Source organism: Protopterus annectens, chromosome 3.part0 (assembly GCF_019279795.1).
Source record: "Protopterus annectens isolate FY-2018-M chromosome 3.part0, PAN1.0, whole genome shotgun sequence".
In the NCBI taxonomy this organism is placed as follows: domain Eukaryota; kingdom Metazoa; phylum Chordata; order Ceratodontiformes; family Protopteridae; genus Protopterus; species Protopterus annectens.
Genome location: NC_056731.1, coordinates 194,889,851 through 194,911,463, shown reverse-complemented (window position 1 = coordinate 194,911,463; position 21,613 = coordinate 194,889,851). Strand labels below are relative to the sequence as shown.

The following is a 21,613-nucleotide window of genomic DNA, read 5'->3' as shown; positions in this document are numbered from 1 at the left end:
TATGGGGCTAGGGCAAAGCCTATAAGCACACCCTGGCTGCAGCCCTAGAATTTCACATGTCCACCGTTTGGGGAAGTTAGCATAATGGGTAGGGTGTTTCCCTTACAACACAAGGTGCAGGGTTTGATTCTCATAAGAGATAATTGGCTAAGCTTAAAATGGGCCACAGGGGCAATTAACCCAGTACTTAATCTATGAATAAGAGTTCTATGAATAAGTCCAATTGCTCTACAGTGCTTACTATGCCTTAACTGTAAGCCATGCAGCTATCCATCTCATCAAGATTAACATTAATTTGAATTTTTTGTTCTGGTTGATTGAGAGTTCTGGTTGCTTGAGTTTACTGTATATATTCATTCACGTCCCAACCTTTCCAATTTTGATAGCAACCTATCCAAAAAAAACTTTCAACATTATTTTTCCACAACATGAAAGTAAACTTATCTCTTTGAAATGGCCTATGCCAAGGGTGGAATGCCTACATCTCTTGCAATAGCAATTTAGTATTACACTTGTTAAATCAAACTTGTTTACTGTATACTTGTTATCAGTGTATTCTGGACTAGTTTAAATTATTGGTAAGGTGTTTGGGATCAAAACACCTAAATAAAACTAAAGTTTAAATTCTTGCCAGCTTACCCACTTGTGTGTGTGTGTGTGTGTGTGTGCGTGTGTGTGTGTGTGTGTGTGGGGGGGGGTATCCTGATCAGCCACTGCTCTCACCTCGTGGAGACTTGATGATGACAGTAGACAAGAGAAATGTCAGTTTCACATACCAAGCCAGTACTGGTAGCTCACAGGAGACATACGAGTGACAGCACACAAACATCAGGAAAAGGGCACTAAATACCTCATGGTGATATGGTGCTATCACCACCATCTAGGAAAGGATTTCCAGACTAACAGAAGCATACTGATCTCCAAATTAACAAGTGCTTCACTGACAGAATATAAGTACGCTGGGAGACTAGTAGCTGCATGGGAATATGCAAGCCACTTGGTGGGCCTTTGTGTAGGAAGGGATACAAGGGGATATTGGACCACCATCTGTGGGCAATTAAGTTGTAATGAAGGCTGATGGTCCTTGGAGGGCTGGGATATAGCACAATCATAGCTGCCTGGATGACAACCACTTGGTGACATATCTTATCCTCGTGACCAGGTGAAATTTAATTTGTAGTGAAATGAATGAACTGGGTTTGACTGTTGGGGGGGTTACTGATGCATGGCAGGCACAAGAGCAAAACAAAAGCATTTGCATTTATAAAAAAATAATCTGCACACTTATGAAACTTTAACAATAACAAGGATGTTAGGGATCACACAGTTTTCTTTTACGTGTGTCAGGACTAGGTATTTGCCTGCTCAAATATGGTTCTTGACAGTGGAAGCCTGCTCATTTTATTTGCTATCATGTCCCAAACATTCCAGATCTCTATCAGTATTGCAAAAGCAAGACATCCATCTGTGCAGCTGGTGAACCACGGCCAGGATAGCACAAGGGCTGCTGGTATGTTCAGCCAGGGGAGATGAAGCAGCTGATGGCCAGCTTTCATATCCCTGCAGGAGGTGGGGACAGGGATCACTGCCTGGGTGATCTCTGGTGAAGACTAGGAGACTCAAAGGCCACCAACAACTTAAGGGGATTTCCTTTGACTGTTGGGTGGATGTGTGCATCAGGAATACTGATATCATTGCACATCATAGATGCTGGCTAGATATCACCACACAATTGTTTCTACTGCCCTGCCTCCTCCTTCCCCATTAGGTCCCCACTCCACAGCTCTTATAAATTACATTGGAAGACCAACTTCCCAAACAATTGGAGAGCCAGCTTGGCCAAGGGATATGTCTGATTGCCAGAAAGGAGCTGTAGGGATACACTGGGTAAAAGGGCTGCAAGGCCATCAAGGCTACCAGGTGGTAGTGGTGGATAACAGGATTAAAAAATCTCTACAAGACAGCTCATGTTTACAGACATGAAAAGGAGGCTGCTGTTGCCCTTGCAGAAGGCAATCTATGATGAAATAGTCCTCCTTTCCCACAAGCTGGTATATCACCAAATAACTTAGGAGGAGGATGACTCCATAATGGAAAAGCAGAACCCAGATATAAGGCACAGCAGCAAACATTACAGTAAGCATCATCACGGATAAAGCTCAGTTTACCCATACTAAAGCACAGCAATTTTAATGAATGGACACTACCAATGAATGTCAATGTGTTAAGTACTATTTAAACTGCTAGTGTGCTGTCCCCTGCGTTAAAGTTAATGGACTGCTAAAAATTAAAAGCTGAAGTAAATGCACTCAGTGCATAGAGCCCTTCGCAAAGGATTGTTGAAACAAGACTGCTACTCTCCTCCTCTTCTCATTCCAAGTAAAGATAGCAAGAAGCTTCAGGACCTCCTTGACCCAAGTAGTACCCCGGGTTAGTGACGGCATAAGGACGTTTTTAATCAGAACAATTATGGTTAAAAAAAAACTGCATTAACCATGTTTAGGATTATAATATCCGAGTAATGACCATGATGAGCCAGTATCATTAGGTGCTCCCACAATGGCTCACATTTCCACTAAATATAATAGCTAGAAATGGATATCAGCACTGAAATACACAGGGAGCACTACATCATAAAAAAGGGCGCTTAGAGAATTTCTTTTCTGGAACTATTTCTGAGAAAAAGAATCAATCTTACAGGCACTCACTGAAAGCTCTGATACACAACAAGAAACCTGCAGAGCTTTTAGCAGTGTGTTAACAGTGCTTTCTGGGTCCCCTGTTAATAACAATCACATGTGAATGTTAAGATTCAGATGTCTTCCAACTGTACTGAATTCTTCACATATGTAAAGATTTAACTCACTATGAAGTGATTACGTGGCCAAAAAATATCATCAGGTACAGTGAATACAGCTGACGTACTTTTCTTTATGAAAATAGCGAGATACATTTCCATTTACTAAAACCAAAGTGCAATGGGGGGGGGGTGCAAAACACCTGGACAACTGTAATGAAAGAAGAAGAAGAACAGAATCAGGACACTAACGTTACTCCCCAGAGACAATAGAAGCTAATCATACCTATCTTAACCACTATAGGAGGTGCGGCCTGAGGGAGGGTACTAACAAGGCCTGGATGGTCATAAGACTCAATTACCTTGAAAAAGAGGGTAAAGACCCTTCAGAACCAGGTTAATATTGACCCATTTCAATTTTAAACCACTTGTAAAGTGTTTAGATTTATACTAAGAGAATGGCAAAATATATAGATATCTTCCCAAAATCCCTCTACCAGCTCAAATCCTTACTTACCATCTCTTCCCATAACAACACTTCTATCATTCCTGAAACCCACACAAAGCTCCTGGGAGCAATCACAAATGACCAACTTAAGTCTGACCTCCATGTACTTCACTGTATCAAGAAAACCCACCAAAAGTTTGGCCTACTGTACAGAAAGAAAAGGTTTCTCACCCCAGAAGCTCACTAGCCCAAGCTTACCTTCTCCCCAACCTTTTCTAGATCTGCTGCCAATCTACCTTTGAAATCACACCACTGACACACCCTCAGGACACTCAGCTGGGCTAGAGTTTCCTAACCAACTCTTATTTACTCAACTTCCCATCCTCCACTAGATCCTGAACAAACCATCCTCCTGCCCCAGCATTTCCACACTAGTCTTCCTCTATAACCCCCCTTGATCCCTCAGAAGCCCTGGCCAATGTCGCTTACACATTCATAAACCTAAAAAATCTATTGGGCAGAATCTATACAGCTATTCTCCTGCTATTCAATGGAACAAGCTTCCCCGTGACCCTCCGAAATATTACCCATGTCCACGAATTCAGGAAAATGCTCAAACATTACCTAAACAGCACCTGGGCTTGTCACTGTATGCATCCCACCTGAAGCTTGTCCCTACTGCTCCACTATTTTCTCCCTTCCCTTCCTATTCCTCAGTTTCCTCCCATTCCTCAAATTTATCTTATCTAACAAACCTCCTGTTATGACAAGACAGTCACTCATTACTCTCTGTGCTCCTTCACTTTTCAGTCTTGGAATCCAGCTACCTGCAGTCTTATCTTGCAACATGGCTTTTATACTACATTTCTATTCCTCCTGTAGACTACAAAAGACATTGCTCGAAATAGTACATTTTATCACTGAAAATAGCCCAAATATGATTCTGCCAGCTTGTGTTATTACCTCTTTCTTCACTAACTACACTGTATAATGTCTTTCTTATGGATTTTTAGTCTTACTTGTACTGTGATGGATACTGATACTTTGCTTAGTCATTATATTTTACTTCATCATGTAACTTTTTTGTTCAGTTGTACTGTGGTGCTTTTCTCCCCAGACCTTCAATGAAAGAGGCCATTTGTCCACTTGGACTATCTCTGTCAACAAATGCCAAATAAATAAAAATAAATAAATAAGGATCAATGTGTTTTTGTGGAGGGTAAGCAAACATTTGCAATATTAACAGAACAATGATGATCAAAAAGAAGCAGAATTTTAAAAATGCCACAGTTGGTGGTGCCTGATGAAGACAAAGCATTTTTACAGAGTAAACTGGGATTTTATGACATTTGCATTTCCTGGCACACTAACAAGGTTAATTTGGAGATTAATTTCAAGACTATATGAACAGTTAGAGGCAAGAATTAAGGTGGGGGATTCCTCTACAACAGGCTGCGTTTAAAATGAGGAACAATGCAGGGGTGTCGTCAGTCCCCTTTATTTGCTTTACATTTACAGCCTTGGCAAAGAAAATAAGGGACTCATAAATTCAGGGATATAAATGGTATGGTAGTCAAGAAAAAAGTTATTACATTCATGGAAAATGAACTCTTACTTAACCACCATGTATCAACTACCATTAGTAGGGTATAATGTCTTCCAAACATTTAGACCAGCTACTACACAGACAGGGACTAAAGGTGGCGGTGCCTCTGTTTACATAAAAAAATAAATATACCTTAAGGCTAGTCAAACAGGACAATGCACTTGTGCTACTCCATGTTCAAGTCACCACAGGCAAAATCCAATACCACTTCCTTGCAAGCTATAGCTCCCCCGTCTAAGACCCAGGAAACTCATACCATGTATTTAAACTTGTTGGAAACACTAACCATCCAACCCAATACCATATCCGTGGGTGACTGTAATTACCTCACTATTAACTGGGAACCCTATACAACACCAAATGTACATATATACAGAGATTGTTGGATTTTCTAAACACAAACTCCCTGGACCAGACTGTCAACATACCAACCAGGGGAGCAACCATACTAGATCTGGTCCTCACTAATATGGAAGAGTGCTGCATACCCTATAGTGTAATGTCTTCCGTGGTAAGGTTAGACCACAAAATGGTCTCCTCTGAAGTAGAAATAAAACGTGGACCCCCAGCTAACCCTGGAATAGTCAGGAACTACTCTAAGGCTAACTTCCTGCAATTAAGTGATAACCTGTCAAAATGTCAAGCCCCCATAAACCCTGAGAACACCACTGCCTATGCAGAACTATTCACAGAAACCCTATACAAGTATGTTAATAGCTGCATAGAGGCAGCTGTACCCACCAGGAAGAAGTAGAGAACTAACTCAAAAACAAGCGACCCTGGTGGAATCAAAAATCAATAGGCTGTATAACAGGAAGAAAATCATGGAAAAAATTAGGAGGTGTAGCGCCCTGCAGAATAAAAGCACTTATCACACTAAACACACAACTCAAAGGACAAATAAAGTCTACCAAAGCCAAATTTGAATTAAATTTGACCTCCCAAGCCAAGCACAACCACAAGGTATTCTTTAGCTATGTCTGTAACCTTAAAGGCGATACACAATTGCATGCAGAGCTCATTGAAAATAGAGCCACCTATACTGAGCCAATGATACAGCAAACCTACTGGCTGACAAATTCAGCTCCAACTTCTCCCTCTCTCTCCCCATCAACCTTCCCTCAGGAAACACCACCAAATATAACTTCCCTTGCTGTCACTAGGGAACAGGTCCTTAATGCTTTCTCTAAGGCCAAGAACACTGCAACAACTGGCCCAGACAATATCCCAGGATGTCTTCTAAATAGCATGAAACAAAACCTATCATGCCCTCTGGAATTGCTGTTTAACAGTAGCCTCTAAACAGGCATCATACCTCATGAATAGAGAACAACAACAGTAACCCCTCTGCACAAAGATGGGCCAACTACAGACCCATGCATCTTACTATATGCAAAGTCATGTAAAGAATTATAATAGAAATGATCAATCATTATACAATAAACCTCAAGACACTGGACCCAACCCAGTTTGGTTTCAAGGGCAGATCATGCCTACTCAACCTGGTGGACTTCTTTGAGAAGGTCACCAAAGCAATGTATGATGGAAAAATGGTTCACACTGCCTATCTTGACTTGGCCAGGGCATTTGACACAACACCCCACTTGGGAATTATTGACAAACTCAAGAGGTTAAGTACAAACCCATATGTCACCTGGTGGATAGAAACTAGCTCACAGACAGGACCTAGGAAGTTAGAATTGGGGAGTCCACAGCTACAAAGAGGCCAGTCATAAGTGTAGTCCCCCTCAGGGATCACTCCTTGGACCATTCCTTTTTGGCATTTACTTCTCTGAAGTAAAGGCCAATGTCAGTAGTCTCTGGCTGACTAAATTTGCAGATGATTGCAAATTAGGAGCTGTCATTGAATCCCACACTGACACAGATATTCTCCAGGAAGGACTGACACAGACAACTGGGTCAGAGCCATGGACTAAAACTAAATGCCAAGAAATGCATAATAGTATCCTTTGGGGAAGCCATCCACCCCTGGTAATTATTAAATTAAATACTGACAACACACCCCTTAGAGTTGGACCCATTAGTCATGGACTTAGGCACACAGACAGACAATATTCTAGCCTTTGACCACCATGTGTCTACAGTAGTGATAAAATTATTCTATGCTGTGTAACTTATAAACAAAGGTATGGCATCTAGGTCCAAGGAAGTCATTGCTCCACTGTATTTGGCATTCACTAGACCTATCATAGTTCCTCACTAATAGAATACAATACAATGTCCTATGCAGACTACCTCAAGCCCCTATCCCTGTATTCCATCTCTTAGAGGCTGTTGAAGGGAGATCTATGCCTAGCACACAGGACATTGTCAGACCCCACTCTGATGGACCTCCTGCATATCCACCAAATAAACAGCACCAGAATTACTCATTATAAAATACTTAAATCTTGCCTGTGATATAAATAGGACCTGCTGGAGAGACAGGTATGTATCCCAGAGACTCCTCCATCTCTGGAACTGGCTTCCATGAATGTGAAGCAGAGTTCTTCCCTAAACCAATTCAAATGCAACTTGGACAGTTGGATGAGGAACACGAAAGTCATCCCTGGCTTGGCACCAATGTCTCTAATGGACACAGGCAATCTCCCAGGCCCCTGCTTGTAAATGTTTCATCTCCCAAGCCCCTGCATACAATTATAAAGGGTATCAGAGCTTGTCAGAGATTTGGGATGCATGGCTGGCATTAAAAAGGCCTTTGTGGTCATTAGCCTAGTAAACACCCACAAACCTATTAGGGAATTGTTCTACTTGGCCCAGTTCATTACTAAAGGTATATGCTTTAGCTCCAAAGAAGTTGCTCTTCTCCCTTTTAATAAGAAAAAAAACAGTGCTCCCCTTTGACATCTACATCATCCATCAATAAACACTCCAATGCTTCCAAACCAATAAACTCATCTAGGTTCCTACATGAAGACCTCTGCTTGGCCTATAGGGTTGTTAAAGACCTGGTCTTGTTTAAGTTCTCGCACCGCCAAAACATTAGAAATTCCACCAAAACCCACTCTAAGGAACTAAACCTACACAGAAGTATAAAAGAACCTGCTGGCTTGAGGACTTCCAACTACAGTGCTGATTGGGGAGAAATTATTCCATGTGCCTAGAAAGTAAATAGGAGATTTTGTCTGAATTTAGTTTACAAAAGTAAAGTGAAAAAAAACCCTCTACCAATAGGTAAAGTAACATGCAAGTCAGATTGGTAGGATGAATGACAAAGAGAGGAGAAGGAAGAAAGGAAAAACAAAGATTAAAAAGGGTAAAGACAATGGGATCATTATTATATCAAGATGGACGCTTTTTAGCTCAAATGAACAAAATTATAAAAATCTGCCTCTGTCAGACATTTGGTAAACATTGCAGAGCAGATGACTGAAATGTACACTATTTGGCACAGAATACTTCATTCCCAGGTAACTAATATCACGAGTTTTTTTTTTTTTTATTTTTTAATTTACCTGCAATTAAAATAAAAGTAAACTATGATCAAGATTTCACAATCTGAAAATAGCTTAGTAACCTGAAGCATCTACTCCTAGGTACGTTAGCTAAGTTTGAAAACAGTGCTCTGTTACAGAGGGGCTGGGAAAAGCAAATGACAGTTTGACTAGTACTGAAGAGGGGAGTGGGGACATACCACACAGCAAGAAGCAGATGGCAGCCTATACCTGTGACAACTTATACAAGGGGAGTCAGAAAAGGCAAATTCACATGTCAGCAGAGAACTGAAACATGCAGGACAATAAAATACATACACCAGATGACAACCCAGAGTAACCGCGAAAGTGGCACTATAATAAGATAATAAGTATGAGTACTTATGGATAGAGGGATGAGTATCATAGTGAGGCTTGGAGAGGAACCTAGCCATTAATGTTCAGCTGCATGTGGTGAGTGAGCAGTGACCTATTTTAGCTGGTGGGAGTAGGGATACAGAGTCAACAAGAAAATTTGTGAAAATTGAATTAATGTGCTCCAAAGAGAGAACTCAGAGGGAGATCCAAAAGCAGAGTTCCCAGTGACTCGTGGGGGTGGGACTTGGAAATCATAAATGTAATTACAGAAATGTCCGTGGTAGATAATATTAGAAAATCGAGGAGGTTAGCACACACACAGACTCTGCATACAAGATGCATGCATATCTCTCAACATCCAGTTGAGAGAATCAGCAACACTAATTATCATAATATATGCATATTCAAATTAGCACATTAATGCACACACCCACATTCAATCATATTGTCCTGAATTGCCTAGCCTATTGCTAATAACTAGTTCTACACACTGCTTAAATAATAAAGGTGATGAAGGTTAACACAACCTGGCATTCTATGAAGAGTTGTTGTGTCTTTCGGCTTTTCCTGGTTAGGGGTTGCCACAGCGGAACTCCGGTCCGCTTATGATTGGTAGTTGACTTTTACGTGCCGAGTTACCAGCCCTGACACACAACCTTTAACGAAGGTATGCCCATTCATGCATGTCTCCACGCAGAAGACTCTCTAGCTGAGAATCGAACCGGACAGCGTCTTATTGTAAGGCAACAAAGCTACCGTAGCACCACCACCGCGGGTACTGGCATTCTATGAAGAGTACAGTTTCTAAAATCATTTTTGAATCAAGTTTTGATTCAGCTCAACCATCTGTTTCAGTACAATACAATACAATACAATGTAGTACAACAAAGATGTCAGGGAGGAGCCAAAGGTATTTTAGCCAGTCTAAACCATGTATTATCCTCCCTGTCCACAAAAAGTCTCTATTAACTTCTTAAATTATGGTAAACTGCTACTTTATTATATTTTCTATATTAGTCATTTGATAAAAACAGTACTTTCCAAATCAGCAATTAAAGCAATGTGCAGTATATAAAATGTATGCATTAGCATCAAGATCCCATTTCTTATATATTATGTTATGTTTTGCCTATCACTGTCTAATAAAGGGACAAATCTGCCACCTATGGAATATTGCTTCTACCTTTTTACCATCATTTCTTTCCCAATAAGTTAACTAATGTCTGTTAAAGGCAAACATGATCTGTCATACTGCTGTCTTTCTGTCTGATTCTGTCACTATCCAGACCATAACCCCTTCCCTGCAATGGAACTGTAAGGGTGCTGGAACTCTGAAAGTTTTATAAAATTTAAAAAAAATGACTTTTCCAATTTTTAATGTGTTAATCACCTCTTACGTAAATGCCACGGTTTAATGCAGTACTTTGATTGTGACTTTTTTATCTACTTAATCCACTGAACTGCTTTCTACTACATTGCCATCCTACATTTTCAAAGACAGTATTATATATAGTATAGCATTATAGAACCATCTTAGAAAATGCAGGAAGGCAAATTAATATTTATTAGTTTGCAGTTGCTCTGATCAGTGTCTTGCTTACCTGTTATGAACTACAGCAGTTTAGGAAATTAAAATATCAAAATCCAGTCCTTAGTCTCCTCCTCCTCATACTCTGGTAGTAGTACACCTAAACCTCAGACCTCCCACGAGTCTTATGGTCGAGTCAGTAATGGCAGCAGCCAAAGGCTCTCTCTCTCTCTCTCAGCTCCAAAATTCCCTGGATCGTTAATCTCTCCATGGCCAGCTCTAACAACAAAACACATCAGAGTTCCATCACAGCAGCAAACACTTGGTCTTCCATTGCTCCCACTGTCTTGAGACTTGAGTAGTCCAAGTTTCACAAGTTCTTCAGTGCAGGTCAGGAATTCAATGGAGAATGAATATGTTGAACAACTCTCTTTCTAGTTTTGCATAACATATGATTTAAGCAGACCCACTAGAAAGCAAAAACCATCTCGGGTGTGCTGCCACATCTTACTTAAGCAGGTGGAAATGACAGTGGAAGCGAAATTGATCAGCAGCATGCAAAGCAGCTGCAGTAAACTTGTATTCTGATTTGCTGGGGTGTTGACAGTCAGAACAGTGGTCTCTACTGCAAATTAAGGATCAACAAGCACCCAGATTGGGAGGTCAGGGATGCAGCAGGAAAGGTAGGGTTAAAACAATCTTTCACTGCAAACAGCCACGTTGGAAGGAAATGGGAAAGATGGGAATTAATGTAGGTAAGAAACTGAGTCAAAACCAGCTAACAGACATCCATCGGTAAATAATCAATGTCTGGAAGTAAGGACCAAGCCAGTGAGCTGTATCAAAATCAAAGAACACAGTTGAGTAAAAGCAAGCAGAGCAATAGGTAAGAAGTAGCATATTAGGATAGGAAAGGTAAGAGTGGAAGATAAGTAAGGTAGAAAAGGATTTAAATGGTAGACAATGCAAAGTCTTTAATGTGGCATATAAATGAATTAACTAAATCAGTGAAATGGGACAGAATTTTTTCTAGTTTCAGTGGGGCAGAGAGGGAGTGATGATCTTAACAGAAAACGGCATTCCATGCATCAAAGAATCAGTAGTAAAGGAAAGGGACAGTAGTTTGGACAGGCCGTAGAACATCCTATAAAAGAAGGTAATTATGGTAGTTTACCTGTTGATACCCTCAAAATCAATTTATTAAGAAGTGATGGAAAAAGTCCTAAGTCCTTAAGGTGACAAGTTTTATGGAAGGAACATTGATATTAGCTGGGGGTTGGAATATGGTATTTGGTTAGTAGGTAATTATAGGTCAGGACACTCAAGTCAGGAGAGTGGAGAAGATGACGAGGTTACTGCTAAAGATGCCAGGACTAGTGCATGTTGACACCAGGAAGAGAACTACTAGAAAAGGGTCACATATTTTAAAGTTATAAATGGAGACAGAATAGAAATTTTGGTAGAACACACTGACACCAGGAAGGTCCTACATTACAATGGGATCATGTCCATGTGTCACTCATGTTAAAAGTTCGAGCCAAGGTTAATAAGGAACCACACTGGAGATTTCAAGTACATCAGATATCTGATTATTTGTTTGCTCAATGGATGCAAGAACAGATGACAAAGAAATGACAAGAAATGGGGGATGTAACTCCAGAACTTTGGGACCAATTAAAGAGGCAAGTGAGGTAGAAGGTGCATCAGGAAGACTGAAAGTTGAAACATGAAAGTGGATACAAGAGGAAGTTTAACAACTGCAAAGGAAGACTGATAGTTTAACAGAAGAAAAAGAATGGAAGGTTAAGAAAAAAAGATGGGAGAAATGCAGCATTATGAACAGCTGTAAAGGAATTAACCCATGTGTGACACTGGAAGTAATCAGGGTGCTGACCCCAACCCCTTCAAATTCAATCAAATCACACATTCAAATAATGACTGCAATCTGACAGGCAGGCTTGACTGAAGGGGGAAGTCCATCAAATGGTCTTCCCCTCTCATTCTTGAATACCTATATAAATACCCTAGGTCTGTTCAGTTTTTATGATCTGATGAAGTCTGTAGACAAAATTATCCAGTGAAAAACATTAATACCTTTGAGAAACTTGACGTTAATGTGTTTATTCTCTTGAAACAGAGTACTTATCTGGAAGCTTGCCAGAAGGATAACTTACTTCGGCTTTTAGCAGACACAAATCATATTTCTCAACCTCTAAGTGTAAGAACTCTGAACAAAGACAAAACTAATTGGGGGGACAAAGGTCCAAAATCAGGCACAAATTTTAAATATTACTCCTATAAACTTAGAAAGTTGCTAGAATAACAGGTTTTGCATTAGTGTGCATTTTCTGAAGAATATGGACTCAAACACAAATATATATCATGATATCAAACGTCAATGATTTGCCAAAAAACACATTTTATGAGGAATATTCCAAAAACACGAGGCAGAAAATCTGGACATTTTGTGAAAATCTGGACATTTTGTGAAAATCTGAACAGTTGAAAGGTACGAGTCACATCTCTAAACATATCAAGTCTGACACAGCATAATACTTTACAAAAGAAGAAAGCATGCTAAACAATATGCAACCATGATCTTGATGTGAAGACTTCAAATACAACACAATGAAAAAAAAAAACTTCCTGGACCTCCATTCTCATGCAAATCTAAATATGACAACTCAGAGACTGCACAGCTGTGGAAAGAAAATGAAGCTTCCTTATTCCCAACGGACCACCATCTCACTGCATATACCGGTTACAGCCATTAACCTGGGACTTTAACATCAATAGAAGTGGTCTTTAAAACAAACATGGGTGAATCCATTTTATATATCTATACAGACAGATATTTATACATATGTATACACATATAAACTTACACACACACACACATATATATATATATATATATATATATATATATATATATATATATATATATATATATCCATACACACATCATGTCAGTCGCCCTGTTAGACAGGGGTCCAGGGAAGTAAATACTGTGGGAAGAAATAGCCAGGGAATTGTTATGGCTAGGCTAGTTTAGGCCCTAGGGCCAATAGCCTAGTACCAACTAATGAACCTATATACATATAATATATATATATATATATATATATATATATATATATATATATATATATATATATATATATATATTATATAGTCCATTATATCAAGAGCAATTTCAATGTGTAGCACAACTCATTTTAAATTGCTCCCTTTGTTGAAAATCATGCAGAGCTTTAGCTATTAAATTTAAATAAGGATATGGATACGAAGCCTCATACACATACAAATAGAGGGGCAGAAGGTGCACTCCCCTGTCAAAGTCCCTGTATTGCATTAGTTTAAAACAGGAAATTCTGGCAAGTTGTCCTATTCTAAGAAACTGCTCTCAAAAAAACATACCTCAGTATGGGATGATGTGAAGCCTGACAGTTTCAATAATTAAACATTTTCAGCCTCATGCCACAACACTGAGATTTTTTTTTTACAAGATCTTTATAACTGAAAGCGTGTGCGAGGCCCAATTAATTACTACCCCAATACAGTCTCTCTTGAAATACAAATAAGTACTGCACTTGAGACTAATGAATGAAAGGATGCCAGGAAACACAAAAAGCACACAAAGGAAAAGGTACATTACCTTCAGGTATACGTTCTCTTACTATAAAAAGGCCACCTCCGAGTTCCATCCCTCTGCTCTCACATTCCAGCTGAGGTACAGTATCTATGAACAGAGGACAGATAAACCATTCTGTTCTAGTTTCAATGCAGTATCAGCCTCAAATCATGGAGCTACAAAATAAACAAATTCTATAGAATATCCAAATATGTATTATTAATCCAAAGATCTGACCAGAAATCAACTGGATGGTAAAATATTGAACTATATAGAACAAAACCACCAAGAAAACACCAAAAACAGGAATTGAACTAACAGTTAGTTTCCCATTTTTGGTGTTTTCTTGGTGGTTTTGGTCTATGTATTACAAAACACATTTCTGGGGCCTGGCAGAACAATACATACAACCTAATGAGCTCAAACATCCTCTTCAAGTCCATGAATGCTACATCCATGCAATTTCTCGAAAAACAACCTCTCTCTTTTTTTTTTAAACCCTCTTATGTGCATGAGACTGTGATTATATCATGAAAGGCCAAACACACAAAGTACAGTTGTGTACACTTACCATAAATGTAGATGTTCGACTGTATTCACTGTTGCAGTTATCACACTTGGATTATCTGCCTGCAGGTAGCCCTCAGTCGGACCAAATACCAGAGACTTAGTATTTTTGTGTCAGTTGCTATTGCTCCAGGACTGATGTCAGGTCGTCAGGGGTATAAAAACAGGCAGCTGATGCCATTACATCGGTTTTTCTTGCCCCAAATGTCAGGGGCCCCCCAATAGGGAGCTAAGCTATGGTGGAGGAAAACACCACCAGTAAATAGTAAATACCAATACCCCTGGGGGGGTAAAAGGCATAGAGAGATTAGATAGAGAGAGAGAAAAAACAGGGAGTTGGAGGGAGGGAAACCAGGACTGCAACAGTGAAAACACTTGAACATCTACATTTATGTTAAGTGTACACAACTGTACTGTGTTCCTCGTGTTTCACTGTTGCAGTCATCACATTTGGGTGGATTCCCAAAGCTGAAGAAGGGTGGATGCAGTCGAGAAGAATTAGGGCTGGCTAGAATGCCCTGCAGGACTGCTGTTGCAAAACCTGCTCTGGATTTGGAGAAGATAGGTAAATGGTAGTGCTTGGTGAAAGTGTGTACTGAACTCCAGGTAGCAGCTTCCAGGATGTCCCTGGTAGGGACTCCCCTGAGAAATGCTGTAGAGGTAGATGTTGCCCTAATGCAATGTGTTCTGACCCCCTGAGGGGTTGGTTTCCCATGGTGCTTGTAGCAGAAATGGATGCAATGTGCTATCCATTTAGAAATTGTTTGCTTTGAAATGGCCTTGCCTTCTGCCCCTGTTGCAAAGCTGACTAGTAGCTGGTCTGATTTTCTGAAGGGCTTAGTCCTATCCAAGTAAAATCTGAGCTGTCTGTGCACATCCAAGTAGTGAAGGATCCTTTCCCCTTTATGTTGAGGATTAGGGAAAGAAGTTGGCAAATGTATGGATTGGTTGACAGCCACACTGGACACGACTTTAGGCATAAAGGAAGGGTTTGTCCTGAGGGAGACCCTGCCAGCATGGAAAATAATGAAGGGTTCCACGGCCATAAGTGCTTGTAGTTCAGACACTCTCTTAGCTGAAGTGATGGTCAGAAGCAATGCTATTTTCCAAGAGAGGAATTTTAAGTCTGCTGATGAAGCAGTGGAAGTGTGAGTTTTTCAGTACAAAGTTAATATCCCAAGCAGGGGTGGGTGCTCTCCTTGGTGGCTTTTAAGTTGTTTGCTCCTCTCAAGAACTGTTTGATAAGAGGGCGCGAGAAGAGAGGTGGCTCAGTGTTGTAATGAGCTGAAATGGCTGAGGCATGTATCTTAATGGAAGAGAACAGGCATTTGTGGAGTAAATCTGCTAAGTAATCCAGGATTAATGGTAGGGAGGGCAGAGTTGTATCCTCTCCTTTAGATAGACTCCAGGAGCAGTACCTATTCCACTTATCCACATAGAATTTTCTTGTACTGGGTCTTCTGGCTTCAAAAATGACGTCCAGCACCTGCTTGCTTAGAGTTGCTGAGGTAGGATTCAAGGGATAAGCCAGTCTGCAAGATTTAGGGTTTGCAGCTGCAGATGCAAAATTTGCCCCTCCTACTGAGAGAGCAGGGTAGGGGGTTCTGGTGTAGGTGCCATGGTGGCACCGATGTCAGGCTGCGTAGGAGTGGGTACCAGTGCTGGTGTGGCCAGTCTAGAGCAATCAGAATTGTACTCGATCTGTCCTGTATTATTTTGAGTAATACTCTTGTGAGAAGGGGCAGAGGTGGGAATGCATAAATTGAGAAATTTGCCCACTGAAAAGATAGGGCATCCACTTTCCAGGCCTTGCTGTGAGGGTTCCTGGTGCAGAATTTGCTGAGCTGGTGGTTGTATGGGGAGGCTAAGAGGTCCACCTCTGGGGTCTCCCATTTCTGAATCAGAGGGTTGAAGGCGCTGGGCTCTAACTGCCACTCATGTGGGTTTAGGAGATTCCTGCTTAAGTCGTCTGCCAGTGAATTTTCTTTGCCTGGCAGGAATTGAGCTTGCAGATGGACTTGCATGTCCAAAGCTGTGTTCCACAGGGCCATGGCTAACCTGCAGTGTGGGTAGGAATGGGTTGCTCCCTGCTTGTTGATGTACCACATAACTGTGGTGTTGTCTATTTTTATTAGTAGTTGTCCTGGAAAAAGTAGGGATCTGAAAGCTGTCAGGGCATTCTGCACCTCTAGCATCTCTTTTTGGTTGATGTGCAGATGAATTTAACTTGGGCTCCAGTGGCCCTGAATGCATTGGCCGTCCATGTGTGCTCCCCAGGCATAGTCTGATGCATCTGTGGTTAGGGTCTGGGCAGCGTGGGGTTGAGTAAATGGCAGTCTCTTGTTGTGGTTGAATGCTTCTGCCCACCAAAGAAACTCTGTCCGTAGACAGGGTACGATAGGAATGACTGTTTGCAGGTCCCTGAGAATGTTGGCACCAAAGACTTTTTAACTACCACTGAAGTTTCCTCATATGCAGTCTTGCATATGGAATTAGCAGTATACATGATGTCATGAACCCTAGGGCCTGCAGTATTTTCCTTGCGGATAGCTGTGTTCTGGTGGCCATTTGTTTGAAGTAGGCTGTCAGATAGACTTGTTTTTCTGAAGTGAGGAATGCCATCTGGGATGCTGTGTTCAAGCTTGCTCCCAGGAATACAATCTTTTGACTGGGCACCAGTTTTGGTTTCTTTTTGTTGATGGTGTACCCCAGAGAAGTGAGAAGGTTTTTCACAAATGTCAGGTGCTGCAACAGTAATTCCTGACTGTCTGCCCGAATCAGGCAGTCGTCCAAGTACAGGTAAATTTGGATATTTCTCCACCTGCAGTATTCAATGGCTGGAGCCAGGCATTTTGTGAATACTCTGGGTGCAGTGGATAAGCCAAAGAGAAGTGCAGAGGACTGATAATGCATAGATCCAGCCCTGAAACGTAGATACTTCCTGCATGACTCCCTTATAGGGATGTGCAGATAGGCTTCTTTTAAGTCTAGGGTGACTAATCAGGCATCCTTGACTAGCATAGGTAGAAGCTGCTGCAGGGTAAGCATTTTGAATTTTGGTACCACCAGGAAGGTGTTGAAAACTGAAAAATCCAGGATTGGGCACCATGAGCCATCTTTTCTGGGTACCAGGAAAAGTCTGGAATAGAATCCTTGACCCATCTGTTCCACTGGTACCGACTGAATAGCCCTGAGAGCAAGGGTAGGACTTGGTTTTGTGCCCCTGCCCACTAGCTTGGAGGAAGGTCTGGGAACCCTTTTGGGGTTGGCAGAGAATGGAAATAGAATTTGTACCCCTGGGATACAATGTTGAGGACCCATCGGTCTTTTGTGATAGAAATCTAGTTTTTTGCATGAAAGGCAAGTTTTCCTCCTAGGGGCACAAGCAATTGGGCAGAAGCGGGGAGTGGAGTAGAGAATTAATTGTGATTTTTTTCCTTAAGGAGGTGGCTTACCATTCCCTGTTTTGGGGGTGGGGGCACTCCATTGCTTAGATCTCTGCATACCCCGAGACTGTAGTCTGGGTGGTCTGTTTCCCCTGGGTCTGGTCTGAGATGGCCTGGAGGGGGCTGGAAAGGACCAGTGTTTTGAGGGGCAATGCCTACTGAATCTAGGAGGCTGCACTTGTAAGTATTCTTTAACTGTCTGCATAGATTTAGCTTTTTCTTCCATCTTTTTAAGAACCTCTTCTGCTTTGGTGCCAAACAAATTGTCCTTGTTCACAGGAGCGTCTAGTAACTTTGATTTGACATGGTCTGGCAAGGTCTGATCCTTAAACCAAGCATGCCTTCTCAGTACAGAACCAGTGACTGTTGCCCTGTAAGATGCTTCCAGGGCGTCAAAGTCACACTGCAAAGTATGCTTGCTGACTTGGCTTACAGAGTGCATAAGCTCCTGCAATTCTTTATTTTCTGCACAGTCTGTAAAGGTTGCTACTTTTTGTTTAATAAGTTCCATAATATGTTGCTGGTACTTCAGCATGTGAAACTGAAATTTCAATGCCCTAATGGCAAGAGTTGCAGAGGTATATACTTTCTTACCCCATCTGTCCAAAGCTCTGGAATCCCTGTCTGAAGGGATGGGATTCTTGGCTGTAGTTGCCTTGATACCTTTAGGCCCCTGGGATATGATCTTTGGGTCAGCAGTAGGATTCTTGAAAAGAAATTTGTGAGTGTCAGGTACTCTGTAGTAACTGTCTGGTTTCCTAGGGGCAGGGGGTAAAGTATCAGGAGTAAGACTGGATTCCATAAAGACATCATCAACTTCCAGGACTGGGGGTACTGCTAAAGGCCTGTGCTGTGGTAAATCTACAAATTCTCTGAGTCTCTTTTTGGACTGAGGATAGTCTTGACATTCCCAGTGGAAATGCTCTCAAAGTATGTAAGGTTTCACCAAAAGAAAAATCCTCTGGAGGAGAGGCAGAGGGAATGGATTCCTCTGCATCTGAATCCTCATAAGAAGATAAGGGCATGTCTTCATAATCAGATACCTCAAAGTCATCGGACAGCTGGTCTGTTGAAGCAGCAGGGGACTGGTCTCTCTTTCTCTTAGCAGGGGAAGGCTGACTTCCCCTAATCAGCATAATAAGGTTGTCTGCCATTCTAAGCATTTGTCGTTGTGGCAAGGGAGCGGGTGCATGTGCTTTGGTCGTCGGGTTTTCTAGGAGTAGCGCGTACTCTTGGCCTTATAAACTCGGTAGTTTTATTTAGAAATGAAGTTGTCAGTTTGAGATGAACATCGATAGTGCGAAGAACTCCCTCAGAAGCTGGTGCCTGCTCAGCGGCTCCAGACCCATCCAAGGTAGAGACATCCACAGGTTCCATAATCGAAGAAGAATCTCACTGCATACCGGACTCCAAATGGGTCTCGGTAGAGGCCTGCAAATCCACTGAAGTGGGCATCAGGGGCTGCGAAAGTGCCTCAATGAGTACCGGCGAATTGGTGACTAGCTTAACAGAAGCGTCGTCGGCAGCTTAGGACCTGTGCTGTCTGTCTCTGTCTTTATCCTTACATTTTTTTCAGAATGTCGGTAGTCGGATGGCTTACTGAAGCCATTTCAGAATACGGAGATCGAGAACGAAAGAATTTAGCGACAATGAGAGCCCGACGACGAATGGTTTGGAAGTTGAACAAGGCACAAAACTGACAGCGAGGTACGTCATGGTCTGGGCCTAAACAGGTGACACAATAAGAATGAAAGTCTCTGTGTGGTATTTGCTTTCCACAGGTAAGGCAATTGTTAACTTTTTCTGACATCGGTTAGAGCAAGAAAAAAGGATCCCCAATGGGGTACTTAGCTTTAGAAGACTTTTGTATTATTCAGTTCTTAAATGAAAACTCAGGTAGTGGCCGACTGGCACTTGCGAATTGCTTCGGGCTCCTCGGCAAGAAAGACTGATGTAATGGCATCGGCTGCCTTTTTTTATACCCCTGACGACCTGACGACAGTCCTGGAGTGACAGCAACCAACACAGAAATACTAAGTTTCTGGTGTTCGGGCCGACTGAGGGCTACCTGCAGGCAGATAACCCAAGTGTGATGACTGCAATGGTGAAACACGAAGAACATCACTGATTCACACAAGAGCAAAAACAATAGGGCATTCAAACATTACAGTGATTCAGCAAAACAAAGCTCACACACATAACCTTGTCTCTGGCAATGAAAGCCAGGTGAAAACCAGTGTTAAAACAAAGCCAAAATAACACCCATACCCGTGTTTTGTGGTGGTAGGAAGCCCCCTACCCCCTCTACTTTCAAAACAGTGGGGAGGAGGCATTTTCCTAGTCTCGACTGTATTGCAATCTTGCATGCACTACACAATCTTAATGCCTTACTGTAAAGCCTCATACACTATTGTACCTCTCCAATTAAGAAACACCACAGTTGAGCAAAAAACCTTTATATAAGACAAAGCTTTCAGGTTAAACACCCTTTCTCAATGCTATATAGCCATATAGCATTGAGAAAGGGTGTTTAACCTGAAAGCTTTGTCTTATATAAAGGTTTTTTGTTCAACTGTGACCTTTCCAATTAAACCATTCTCTTCCACCTTTCTGTCTTACCTTGCTTGCCAGCAGTCATTTCCAGATCACGTCAGCTTTCCTCAGGTTACACAAAGATATGTTGATGCAATCTGCAGTAATAGCCGGCCTCAGGCACAGGCCAACTAAGCAGCCACCTAGAGTGTCGCTCTAGCATGAGCACTTTTCCAGTAATCTGGATGGTGTAGGTAGACCAGTATGGGGGCACAGGGTGGTGTTGGGCCATGCTGTGGAGACCTTTTGCCTATGGCACCAGTTGACCAAAGGCCAGTCCTGGACTGCAGTCACTTTTTTGGACACCACTGTACTTTAGTCTACATAATCTCTCGGATTTAGGGATCCCCCTCGCTAATGGCCCAGTGCAGATTGGTCAATTAGCATGATGGAGACAAATTCCAATTCATAGACACAGTACAGCTGCACTGAAAAATAGCTAATTAGCAGCGTATTACTATATCTCTGAATTGAGTACTGGGGACAGGACCTGAAATTGATAGTAATATGGCAGCTCATGCATCAAGGCAGCAAAGGTACCCCCCCACAACATGAGCAAGCACATACAAACACACACACACCAACCCATACTCATCCACAAACAAGCACTCACACTCATGGAAATGCCTACAATACACCCATACTAGATATCCAACACACAGACGCACACTTCTAGACTCCATTCTGCTAATAACCCTATACTGTGACCACCTAAGCAAATAGACAGATGCACACTCATTCATTCAGCATCATCCATGGCTCTACAGACACAGACACACGTGTACACACATAGACACAATGACACCCACCCACCACCCACCACAACTTTGCTCGACTTACCTGTACTGAGAGTACCCCCACAAAAGTGCCATAAAAAGATGTCATTCACTTTTATCTCCTAGAGCTACATTTTACTTGGCCCAATAATTCTCTGAATCGCTTAGCCATGTAAAGACAGCCCCACAAACATTTCCAGGGGAGAACAAGTGGCTAATTAACATGAGAAGCTCCCATGGAAAATTGCTTCTCAGCCTTTTGGCTAAGATCAAGTGTGAGAAGCTCCCCTGGACAGCTGCATCACCATGTGACTTTGCCTGTGAGACTGCCCTTTGTGGTAAGGCCCTTGCGAAGGGAAACCATTGTGAAAAACAGAGAGAATCAGAAAGGCTTAACATGATACAGA

General features: G+C 41.7%; 1 protein-coding gene across 10 annotated transcripts in view; it reads right to left on the bottom strand.

Annotated features, from left to right (window-relative positions):
* The window catches only part of DIP2C (disco interacting protein 2 homolog C), a 2,757,794-nt gene that overhangs the window by 1,479,325 nt on the left and 1,256,856 nt on the right, over positions 1-21,613 (bottom strand). For 6 of the 10 annotated variants that reach the window (XM_044064688.1, XM_044064689.1, XM_044064690.1 and 3 more), the window contains one exon: positions 13,850-13,933. The exons of the other annotated variants lie outside the window; for them this stretch is intronic. In XM_044064688.1, the coding sequence (XP_043920623.1) occupies positions 13,850-13,933 (84 nt within the window). The remainder of the gene's footprint in view (positions 1-13,849; positions 13,934-21,613) is intronic. 10 annotated transcript variants of the gene reach the window in all.